This window comes from Clupea harengus, chromosome 25 (genome assembly GCF_900700415.2).
Source record: "Clupea harengus chromosome 25, Ch_v2.0.2, whole genome shotgun sequence".
Taxonomy (NCBI): Eukaryota; Metazoa; Chordata; class Actinopteri; order Clupeiformes; family Clupeidae; genus Clupea; species Clupea harengus.
In genome coordinates, this window is record NC_045176.1 from 14,508,198 (window position 1) to 14,520,343 (window position 12,146).

A 12,146-nucleotide genomic window follows, 5' to 3' on the forward strand; every position below is an offset into this window, starting at 1 on the left:
GTGACCTTTAAAGTTTCTAGGTGTTTGAATACACACAAGAGTAAATCTTTACAGAAGGTTTTTGTATGATGACTTCACACACAGCTGTCACTGTGGGCCTCAGAGCACAGTAGTAGACAGCAGAGTCAGACACTTGCAGATTCTTGATTGTCAGAGGAACAGTTTTTGTAGTCTTGTTGAGTACAGCAAGAAATCTTCCTTCAAATTCCTTTTCACCATCACCATCACCAGTAGAGAATCTCCTCAGCATATATTGAGGATAATCATTAGGTTTCTGTTTATACCAGAACAGGTTTGCATAATCACTGGTTGTATCATAACTACAGTGAAGTGTCACCATCCCTCCTTCAGGTCCAGTCTCAGACTTTGATGACTGCTCAACAGTGTCTTCTTTTCCTCTGCACACTGTAACAACATTCACATTCAGAAGGTTTCATGATCAGCCAAGACTGGAGGAATTAGCTTTTAGCACTCCATCAGTCTCCACTCAGTGTTCACTATCAACACCATTACAACACTTAACACAACTACACCTCCTGTACTGTCCTACAGAACCGCAGCTACTGTGTTCTAAGATAACACACAACCCACAGATTGTGAACACCTAAGACTATCAAGTTGAAGATGAATGTTATTAATACAAGTACGTAAACAGAATAATGTTGTGAGCTATAGGTTATATAATGTCATACTGAAGCATATATTAGTATAAGTTTAATATAGCATAATAAAAAGTGTATAGAGACGAAATGTTACCCAAGAAGGTTGAAAGCAGTAGCACTGTTAGAGGAATCATCATGGTAGAGCACATAGTGTCGTTCATATGTGAGGCTGGTATGCAGATCTGTGTGGATTCAGTTCTTTCCACTCAGCCACTTTCATCAGATCTCACCATGATGCTGTCTGTCTGTTCAGCTCCTCCCCTGACTGGTAGAGAGGATTGGTCATGAGCTGCACTGTGCCTTTACTGGTCAGGATAGTAACACAGTAGTGTAGTCATTCTACTAATGGAGTAATTCCACATATTCTGGTTAACTGCATTATCATCTTGGTATACAGCAGAGTCAAAACTTTAAGACTTTTGTTTCATGATGACTCTTGTTTGGACAATTCTCTCAGTGGCCTCTCTCAGTCATTCAGAGTATTTATCCTCAATGGCTTAAATGATCCCTTTGCTATTTGATTGTTTCCTGGGATTTATATCCATGTCCCAATCAGTGCTTTAAACTTTCATAAAGAATCACTTCTCTATTAATAGATACTGTCTTTTTGACTGGGAAGCCTATGTTTTTGTATGACTACTGAGTTTTTAGCTGTCACTGTGGGCCTCAGAGCACAGTAGTACACAGCAGAGTCAGACACTTGTAGATTCTGGATGATCAGAGGAACTGAGCTGGAGGTGAAGTTTAGTGTGGAGTTAAATCTCTCATTGAACTCAGTGCCATCATGTCCAGGGCTATATCTGTCTCTTCTCAGTATTAATTTGGGGAAATCATTTGGTCTCTGTATGTACCAGAAGAGATCTGGTGATGAGCCACCTTCACTGTATCCACAGCCTAGTGTGACCATCGCTCCTTCATAACTGACCACATGCACCTCTGGCTGATCAACAGTCTCCTGTCCTCTACATTCTGTGGGAAAACACAGACAATCAACATACGCAATGGTATTGATGCTGTATGACATACATGCTATTACATGAGTAAGATCAGAACTATTGCACTCTCTTACCATGGAGAACCACAAGAAGAATGAATGTGTTTTTGAGACAGAGAATCATTACTTAAATGTACAAACATCTGAAAGAAACTGATCACATAGGTGTAAGACACTGGGCTCTGACAATCCGCATCTGTCTCTTTATAGTTATGATGGATCCTCAGTGCATGTTGTGTGGGCTCCCCCTGCAGTCAGTTATACATCTGTCAACAAAATGCAGTGATCAGTGTATACATGTCATTTACTCAGTATGGTTTCACTAGGGGATCAGTGTATACATGTCATTTACTGTGTAATATAACCTCAGCGTGGTTTCACTAGGGGATCAGTGTATGCATGTAATTCACTGTGTAATATAACCTCAGCGTGGTTTCACTAGGGGATCAGTGTATGCATGTAATTCACTGTGTAATATAACCCCACCATTATTTCACTGGAGGACCATTTGCAGCAGTGATGTTATTGTTGTACAACCCCAAATCAGAAAAAGTTGGGAATGTATGTTAAAATAAAATTAATATTGAAAACAGTGATTTGTAAATTCTCGTTCAACTGTATTACATTGAAAACAATACAACAGCAAATTATCTGATGTTTTACCCCATGAATTTGATTGTTTTTCCAAAATAAAATAAAAAGTTGGGACAGTAGAGCCTTTATCACTTTGTAATGTTATATGGTGAAGTGAATGACAGATAAACACACATGTTGTTCCTACTAACCCTCCAGGCTATGAACATTGTCGTGGACTTTGTAATCTGCTGAACATGTTTTTCAGCAATGTAATGTTTAGAAATTATGGGAATACAACATTTAACACAGTGAACAGGTGTGACCACAAACAGTGAAGCGCTGACCATTAGACGATGTAAAACTGACCTAAATCTTAGTGAAGATGTAATTTGTGTGTATGTTGTTTATACATTATCTTAGAAACTTTGTATCTCTAGGCCACATGAAGAGCACAGTAGAAGGGAGGTCAGATTTGTTTGGGATGGACACAAAGTGAGGATCATGCTCAATTGCTCATTCACACCACTGGCTGAGATTGGCACTCTGTGGAGTAAAGACTGGAGTGCCAGGTTAGGAAATCGCCTGGACCAGTGTCAAGGGTAGTTGTGTTCAAGCGGGTTGAGCAAGATGGAAAAACTCTCAGGAGGACTCAGGGGGTTAGGTTTGATGATGGGAATCTTTATTTTTTCCCCCAAAGATGGCCAATAAGGCAGAAATAATAATGAAAATACTAATTAAAAAAAGAAAAAAAAAATACTTTTCAATACAGAAAATAAATTGACATACTAGTCAAAAAAATTAATCAAATAGTCGACTGACTAATATGCGCACTCACTGGTCAAAAGTGAATAGAGTAGCATAGTAAACTCAACAAGGTTCACAACACAGCAAAGAGTGCAGCTTACTCAGCTTGAACTGACTCTCATATTCCTCTGGTGTGAAAAGATCATTTCAGGGCACATTGCATTAAGGCTCCTCCTTGTTCAATCAAACTGTCTTGTTTGCCTCATGTATGAGACTGTGTACAGTAAACAGTTTAAACATGGGCTACAGCAATGTCCACAGTTCTGGAGCAAATAGCTGGACCTTAAAGGTATATCTTCTGTAACAGAGCAAGTATTTAGCCTGAACCTTATTGTATAGGTTATCGCACAAGGCTTTCTTTGTTAGACATTAAATACAATAACAATGTGGTATGGAAATCTAGTTCCTTATCGCAGTTCACTGCGATATAACAGAATGGTACATGACACTAGTCATGGACCCAAATCGAAGCATTTATCCATTCACGCCTGAAAGGCCGCGATTCGTCTGCGCTTACTCCTGGGCCCGCCCCCTCAGGAGTCTATAAATTCATCCGCGCAGCACGAATTCATCCTCTTTGAAAAACTTCGCAAGACGAAGCCCCAGCTACGAGTACATCCTCTACGCTACCAAAAAGTCAGTTTTGTGTGCTTTTGCTCTGGACGGGTTGGTGAGTTATTCAGGTTCTTTAACCCTCACTAGCTCAGGGCGCTGCAAAATTCGTTGATTTTGGAAGTAGTAGCCACCATCCTAGCTGCCTAGCTGGCTAGGTTTCTGACTAGCCTGCTAGCTTGCTAACAACGTGTTCGTTGCTAATAGTGTGCTTGTGTATTAATACTTTCTTCTACTTTCAGAACAAAGATGTCCAGGCAATACCCCGACTGTGGGCATGTGCGAGTCAAAGGTGACCGCCACCGTCGGTGCGTGACCTGCCTCGGCAGGACCCACGCAGAGGCGGCACTCTCAGGCGCCGACCCTGCCTGTGGCATCTGCGCTAGCTTGACGCTAGCCAAGGCTACAAAGCGCCTTGCGCTATGGGAGCGCAAGGACGCTGAGGGGGCTGCTCCGGCTCCATCCGGGGTTAACACCCTCGTAGGACCGACTGCGCCTCCAGCCTTAGCTAATGTGAGTGTTAGCAGCCGCAGCTTCACCCATTAGCCTCTCCCCGTCGCCGCCACCTGCTAGCCCAAGGGCCGCGGGCCGCGAGGCGGTGGAGCCACCACTGGCCGAAGTCCTGCCCGAACTGGAGCTGGACTTCGGACAGGATGATGATAGTCTGCTGGACTACTCCGACGAGCACAGCTCAGTCGCGGAAGCCATGCAGACGAGCCAGGATGTTCAGCCGCGGGTAGCCTCACCCCCGGCTACGTCACGGATTCTGGGCCAGCAACTCCACGAGGTTGCGCTGAGAGCAGCCAGCTGCCTCGGGCTCCCTCTCCCTCCCCCTCCCAGTGTGCGGTCCTCGCTGCTGGATGGGGAGTTCTGCGCTGGCCCCGCCGCACCAGCTCCTAGTGCCCTCCCCTTCTTCGAGGAGGTCCACGAGGAGCTGCAGGAGACGTGGGCGACCCCCTACTCGGGCCGTGCCCCAGTGCCGGGGTTCGCCCCGTACATGCAACTCCACAGGGTTAGTGGGAGCGGCTACCTCTCCTTCCCTAAGGTGGAGGATGCAGTAGCGGGCTACCTCTCGCCCGCCTCCCCCACGATGCGCCTCCCCAGAAGCCCCTCCTGCCCACGCGAGTGGCCAGGCACCAGGCGGCGCTGGCTGAGAAAGCCTACTTGGCTGCAGGGCAGGCTGCCTGCACAACCAACACGGCGGCGCTGCTGCAGCGTTACCACGCCAAGCTCCTGACAGAGCTAGCCTCGTCGTTGGGGGAGAATCACCCGTCGGTTGCGGAGCTCCGTCGGGCGACGGATCTTTCGCTCCGACTCACCAGGTGCACCTCACAGGCCCTGGGGAGGGTGATGGGTACTGCAGTGGCTACCCAGAGGTCTCTGTGGCTGTCGCTGGCAAAGCTTTCTGACAGGGAGAAAGCACCGCTCCTCGACCCCCCGGTCTCTGTCCAGGGCGTCTTCGGCAAAGCCGTTGACACAATGGCTGCCAAATTTGAGGAGCAGCAAAAGAGCAGGGAGGTATTCCAGGCTTGGATGCCTCGCTCTAGCAGCTCGGGCGAGCAGTCCTCATCGGGACACACTACGCCCACACAGGGCCAGAAGCGAAGCGGGTTCCGTTCGCCAGCCCCTCCGGCAAAGGTGCCCACCAGGCGAGGCTGGCAGAGACACCCCTTCCGCCCTCCAGCTCAGCCTGCAGCCCAGCAGCAGCCAGCTGCGCGCCCTGCCCAGGGCGCAGCCCACGCCCCGCGGCAGCATGCTGCTCGCTGCGGGCGGGGCAGAGGCAAGCCTCAGGCTACCTGATGGAGACAGTTACCCAGTGGCCACACAGGGGGGAGCGGTGGAGCCCACACCGCCTCCACAGACATCCGCCCGTCGCTCACATGCGAAAATCATGTCCAGCACGGTAAGCAGGTTCTCACAAGCACCACACTCATACGTCCTAACACCTTCCCCAGAAGGCGCAGTGCCCAGGCATGCTTGTGCGACTCCCCCCGCGATGCACACAGTGCAATCGCACCCCCCAATTTTTTTCAAAACCATGAGGGGGCAACCCCAGATCTCGTCCCCCTCCCTAGGCGGAGCGGGTGCAGATCTAGGCTTAGACTCATTGACCATGAGCGGGTTAGTTCCCGACCAATTCAACTCAAAGCCCAACCTGGCTGGTTGTGCGGCGAGTTGGCGCGCATGCGCAGTCTCACCAAGGGTGCTGAGAACGATCACAAAGGGGTACGTGCTGCAATTCGCCCGTCCCCCTCCGCCATTCAGCGGAGTGATCCAATCCATGGTGCAGCAGAGATAGTCTCACTTCCTACGGGAAGAGATAGTCTCCCTGCTCAGAAAAGAAGCGATAAGCATAGTCCCTCCCGAGGAGGAAGCTTCGGGCTTCTACAGCCGTTATTCCCTGGTGCTCAAAAAGGACGGGAATTATCGGCCAATATTAGAGAGCGCGAACGGTCTCTGGTCTGCGACAGAGGCCGCGTCTCATATAAATGTGTTAGAACTGCGGACAGTAGTCCTGGCTCTACGACACTTTCTGCCCAGACTGAGTGGTCAGCATGTGTTAGTGAGGACGGACAACACTGCGGCCTTGGCGTATATAAACCGTCAAGGCAGAGTGCGCTCCCAGTCACCGCACCATTGGGCGAACCGCCTGCTCCTATGGGCAGCGAGTCACGTCCTTTCCCTCAGGGCAGTTCATATTCCAGGTCACCTCAACTACGGTGCGGACCTGTTATCGAGGGGCGACCCTCGAGCAGCAGATTGGTGTCTACACCCTCATGTGATAGAACAGATCTGGGTGCGTTTTTTCAGGGCGCAGGTGGACCTGTTTGCGAACAGGCAGAATACCTGCTGCCCGCTCTGGTTCTCGCTAGGGGGCGACAACCCCCCACTTGGGCATAGACGCGCTGGGCCACCAGTGGCCAGATCTATGTCTATATGCTTTTCCCCCGATCCCGCTCCTCCAGCAGGTGCTGTGCAGGGTAGCGGACGAGGGCAGGGAATTGATATTGATAGCCCCCCACTGGCCCAATCAGCCGTGGGCGGCAGATCTATTCAATATGTCAGTGCAACAGCCCTGGGAGCTGCTGCGCGCACAGGACAGTGTGGCACCCCCATCCGGAGTGGTGGCGTCTCAGGGCCTGGCACCTGAAAGGTGCAGGCTCATAGCGTCAGGCTTATCGGATGCGGTGGTGGCTACGATACAGAGTGCCCGAGCGGTGTCGACACGGGCTCTGTATACGCTGAAGTGGCGCAGTTTTGAACGATGGTGCGATGCGCGTCAGCATGACCCCATTAACTGCGCGCTGGGCGTTATACTAGAATTCCTACAGCAGTTGTTTGATGAGGGGAAGGCAGCTTCCACTCTCAAAGTGTACCTGGCAGCCATTTCAGCCTGCCACGCAGGCATTAATGGCAGTTATCCTGGCAGTCACCCGCTAGCGTCACGCTTTATGGCGGGGGTGAGACGGCTCAGGGCGCCAGAGAGACACCTCATACCCTCTTGGGATCTGCTGGTTGTGTTACGTGCTCTCACAGGGCCTCCGTTCGAGCCCCTGGAGACGGTGGACATAAAGTTTGTCTCTTTAAAGACCGCGCTGCTACTGGCGTTAACATCAGCAAAGCGCGTTGGTGACATGCAAGCCCTGTCAGTCAGCCCATCGTGCCTTCAGTTCTCGATCGCTGGTGACAGAGTGGTTATGCGACCTAATGCTGCTTACACACCTAAAGTGGTGGCAACCCCATTCCGCAATCAGGTGATTGAATTAGCAGTTTTCTCGCCTCCTCCTTTTGCGTCAGCAGAGGAGGAACGTTCGAATAAGCTCTGTCCAGTGCGCGCTCTCCGCTGTTATGTAGAGCGCACTGGAGCTTTCAGACAGTCAGATCAGCTATTTGTGTGCTTTGGTGCACGTGCAAAAGGCAGACCTCTATCAAAACCGAGCCTCTGCCGTTGGATAGTAGAGGCTATCGTGTTGTCTTATAAGAGCTTGTCTTTAGATCCCCCGGAGAAGTTTGGGTCCATGACTAGTGTCATGTACCATTCTGTTATATCTGGTTCTTGCTTAAGGAACCGAGGTTACGTAAGTAACCGAGACGTTTGTGGTTCTTTAAAACACAAACAAGTGTTAAACACAACACTTTACCAACACAAATCAATTTATTTTGGATTATCATGCTTTGTGATGTCAGACTAGGTGCATGTTTATGTCATAATAAGCAGCAGCAGCTAAACATTCTAGAGTTTGTTTTGGACTTTTTCCATTTAGTCTCTTCTGCTTTTTACTAAAAGTTAGAGAATGTGCTGCTGTTCAGGTACTCAGGAATACCTCACTCAAGTGGATTAACTTCAGACAGCCTCTAGTGTTGATTACTAACAGAGTAAGTAAGAAAGCCATTTCAATGTCAATTTATATTTTTATGTTCTTGACACCAACTGTTTTTATCAGTAAATGTTTTGTATGCAAAACACAACATACTGGTTGTTTGGTCCAAGTAGTCAGAATGTCAAACTGGATGTCAGAAACTGATGATGAAGTAAAATCAGACGTACTGTACTAAAATGGTCAGTAAAAGACTAGGCCTGTGTTGCCACCATGTGGTCAATTGTTTACATTGCAGAAAATTATATTTCAGTGCAGTAAACAGGTACGTTTGTGAAGTCCCCAAAAGAGGTAATTCAAAAGAGAAGGTGCTTATATAGAGAGCAGTTGTGTTAGTCATCACAAGATCATCAGTCACATCAGAGACATAACACTTCATAGACAAAAGGGTTTATTACATCATTCCTCAAGTCATATGGATAGAAATTAACTAACTGACTTTGCCTTCATGGCAAAATATTTCTATGCAAATTATTTATTTTCTTTGTTTACTTATAAAAAGAGACTTCAAATATTTCTTGTCAACGTAGGCGTGTGCAATCATTACAGTCTTCAGAGTTCAGAGTCACTTTAGCAGATGAGAGTCTTCCTACACTTTAGGAGGAGTTGATTCCTTGAAGTCAGTGGATTCCAACAAGAGAATGATGAATGGATTAGATCCTAGATTGTGCCGATACCACTGCAGATTGCCCACAGCAGCACTGTATGTGCAGGAGAGAGAAGCTGTTTCACCCTCTGAGGCAATAACTTCTTGGGTGGCTGGAGCGACATCATCTTGTAAGCTGTCACCTGCAAAAGTAAGGGTGGAATTGTTTTTCTATGGTTTTATTATATTCTTTGATTTCATACGTCCAAACTTTAAAGTAGGCTCCTGAAACCCACATGTGAAAAAAGGTCTAAGATAAAAGGTTGAAATCCTACTTGTGACAGCTGTAGTAGAATAATCAGTTTAGTAAAATCAGTCTGTTCATTTTATTGCTACTTCTGAGATGTACCTAAGATTGATGTATAGTTTGGTGGCTTATTGTCATAATTTATAATACAGAAATTACATGTACAGTATGTACAGACAATTGTTACGTATAAAACAGTATTGCAAAGAATCCAATCACAAATTTGTACATGGCACATACTATGTTTTTTTATTTCATTACTTACAAGATACTATATGAAAATGTATGATCCAATGTAATGTGATTTTGTCTTTTCATTTAAATTATCAATCAGATTTCTGTAGTGAAATAGATCAGTAAACACACAATGACACTAACCAAACACTGCCATTTGCTCCTGGGTTTTTGTACAGGCTTGTTGTGTTTCCTGTCACTGTGGGCTGCAGAGCGCAGTAGTACACAGCAGCGTCTGAGATCTTTGCAGAGGAGATCTCCAAAGAAACTTGTTTTCTGTCCGAGTTCACCGTGGCATTGAGCCGTAGATTTTGAGGGTCAGCACGAATGACAGCGTTTGTAGCTTCATAGACTAACAGCACATATTCTGGTTTAGATCCGGGGTACAGGCGATACCACTGCAAACTCTGAATGTTCGTGCCATCATATTTGCACGAGAGGATGACATTTTCTCCATCTAAAGCGTTCATTTCAGCCATCATTGCTGTTATTGTCTGTTCAGAACTTTCCCCTGCCAGAATACATACACAAACACTTTGGTTAGTCTTTATGGTCCCATAAACCTTGATGCTCTATGAAGTTAAAGCAGTAGATTGCTAATCACTCCATTTCCATATAATATGAATGCAGTCGTGTTACTCACCTATCAGAGATACTAAGAGAAGCACACAGAAGAGCAGCATCCTGGTTGACTGCTGGGGAGCAAATAGCAGTGGGGAGATCACTTCCTCAAGTTTACACTGCAACCTCCACCAATAGGCCTGATTGTGTTATGACACAAACACAATGAATCACCAGTGGCTTTGCTCTGTTCACTTGTGAACCATTGTAGATTTTCTGACACATTCTGTGACTGTGAAACAGCTTGTTGTGTAACAGTGTGGATTGCGCTGTTATAACATGCAAGACTCCCTCAGGCAGACTGCATGAGAAGAGAGGAGACTTGTCAGGGAGGGACTGACCCAGGATCAGATATGGCCCTGACCTGTCACAGATCACACCATCCATTCCAGGGTCATCATCTGCCCTCAGGTTCACTCTGTCACTGTGAGTCTGCCCTCACCTCAAACCTGTGGAGGGCAGCAAAGGCCCCACCCTGACTGTTTCTTCTGTCACTGATAACTGCCATCAGAGTTTGGAAACTTGACAGTGTGGTCTTAAATGTACCTATGTGGTATACATATATTTTCAAGACCACTGGTTTTTAATGAAAGGGAACTCCTTTATTTCTCTCCTCTCACCATATTTGAACCTGTAAGGTTGTGGAGCAGTGGCGGCTCCTGAAAAAATTCTCAGGGGGGGCAATTTTTTTTATAATGATTAAGGCGACCCATTCAGTAAGTACATTAAGTTAGCTGATTAACTCATACAGCAATACCTTTTTGTCCACTATTGGCAGCACACAACAGTAATATGTCCCCTCTTGCTACATAGCTAGAGTAGCAAGTTACAGGTGGAAAGCTATGGAAGAAAGTTGCATCCAGGAGCCTTCATAAGAAAACATGATGTGGCTCCACATTAAATTATCCCACTTTTTCATTATCCACGTGTCTCAAATGTTGTATGATGTAACATAGCTTAACAGGACACATGATATGTCCAGTAACATCATAAAGAAGGGGTAACATAAGTCAAAAACAACAATATTTATTGACTGATCTTGAAAGTATTGGCTTACAAAAGCAAAATAAGTCATCACATAAAAAATGATTCAGTGTTAGTGCAAGAAGCGAACTGTGAAACACACTGTAAAACCTATGAAAAGTGACAGTGGGTATATGAAATACAGACCGCATTAGCCACGCGATTTTCTTTCGTTCCAATTCTTAGATGTAGGATTTCCCTCCCTTTGTAGAAACCTGTTGAATGGATACATTTGGTCTAGGAAGTCCTAATTGTTTTGTTGTCAATTTATCTTCATTAGTACGCCGACTAAAAAGGAGTTTCTGTCAAAGAGCGAATCGAGTTATTGCACTGGACAGGGCAGCCATCTTGACAGAATATGCCTCCGTCGAAGCTGTATGACGTTCGTATAGGCTTTTACGTCCACTACTTATGACAAGACCAGGAGGGGCGAGCCCTCCCGGAAGCCATAGAGAATGCATTGAGAGCTCTGTTTTGTGAAAAAAATGGATTTAACATGGGAGTCAATGGGAGAGGTCTGGGGCGATTTTCATTTCGCCCCAAATCGCCCCAGAAGGGGTGGGGCCATTTGAAGCACGACTTTAGGCTGACTGAACGACTGTTACCTGATTCGACAATGACATACAGAGGCAGATCAGACGGTCTAGTGGTAGAATCCGACAGAAAAAAAATTATTACATTTAAATGTACGTGTCATTTACGCGACTTACAATGATATTGCGTTTATACATAAGGAATTTTTTTTTTTTTTTTTTTTTTCCTTTTCCCCTAGGCAGTGCGTCGCCCCAATCGCCCTTATGGACGAGCCGCCCCTGTTGTGGAGTATTGTATATTGTGCAGCACTGGAGATTACCACATGAGGACACAAAAGGGTCTGATGTTTTGGAGAGACAAGAAGCATCAAAGACATTAACACAATGCAGTTTCACACCCTTGTTAGTAAGAGAAGCTGTTTAGGGCTAATGTTTTCTGCATCATGATATCTCCCCTTCAGCCCTCAAGCAGCATCTTCTCCACAAACATATCCCTGCACCATGTATTTATTGATATCAAAGATGCCCTGAGGATACTGAGGAATTGGTACTTGAGTTCCATCCAGTGGCGTAACGTAGTAACGACGGGCCCAGGTGCAAGATATTATGACGGGCCCGTTAATTTACGCGTGTATGTTTTTGGGCTCGGCTTCGGGCCCCGACACCTCACGGGCCCAGGTGCAGCCGCACCTGCTGCACCCCCTATAGCTACTCCCCTGGTTCCATCATTTCCCTCTCTTAACGCATCTTTTGTTTGCTGATCAATGCTGACCAGATTGTTCACTTAGGAAAACAGCTTCACAGCATGAGAGCCT

At 46.5% G+C, this 12,146-nt stretch overlaps 1 gene segment (V, D, J or C); it reads right to left on the reverse strand.

Annotated features, from left to right (window-relative positions):
* Positions 1 to 9,188: 9,188 nt before the first annotated feature.
* On the reverse strand, positions 9,189 to 9,910 carry LOC116219653. The segment is given in 2 exon segments: positions 9,189 to 9,665; positions 9,798 to 9,910. Coding segments are annotated over 2 exon segments (432 nt in total).
* Between the last annotated feature and the right edge of the window lie 2,236 nt (positions 9,911 to 12,146).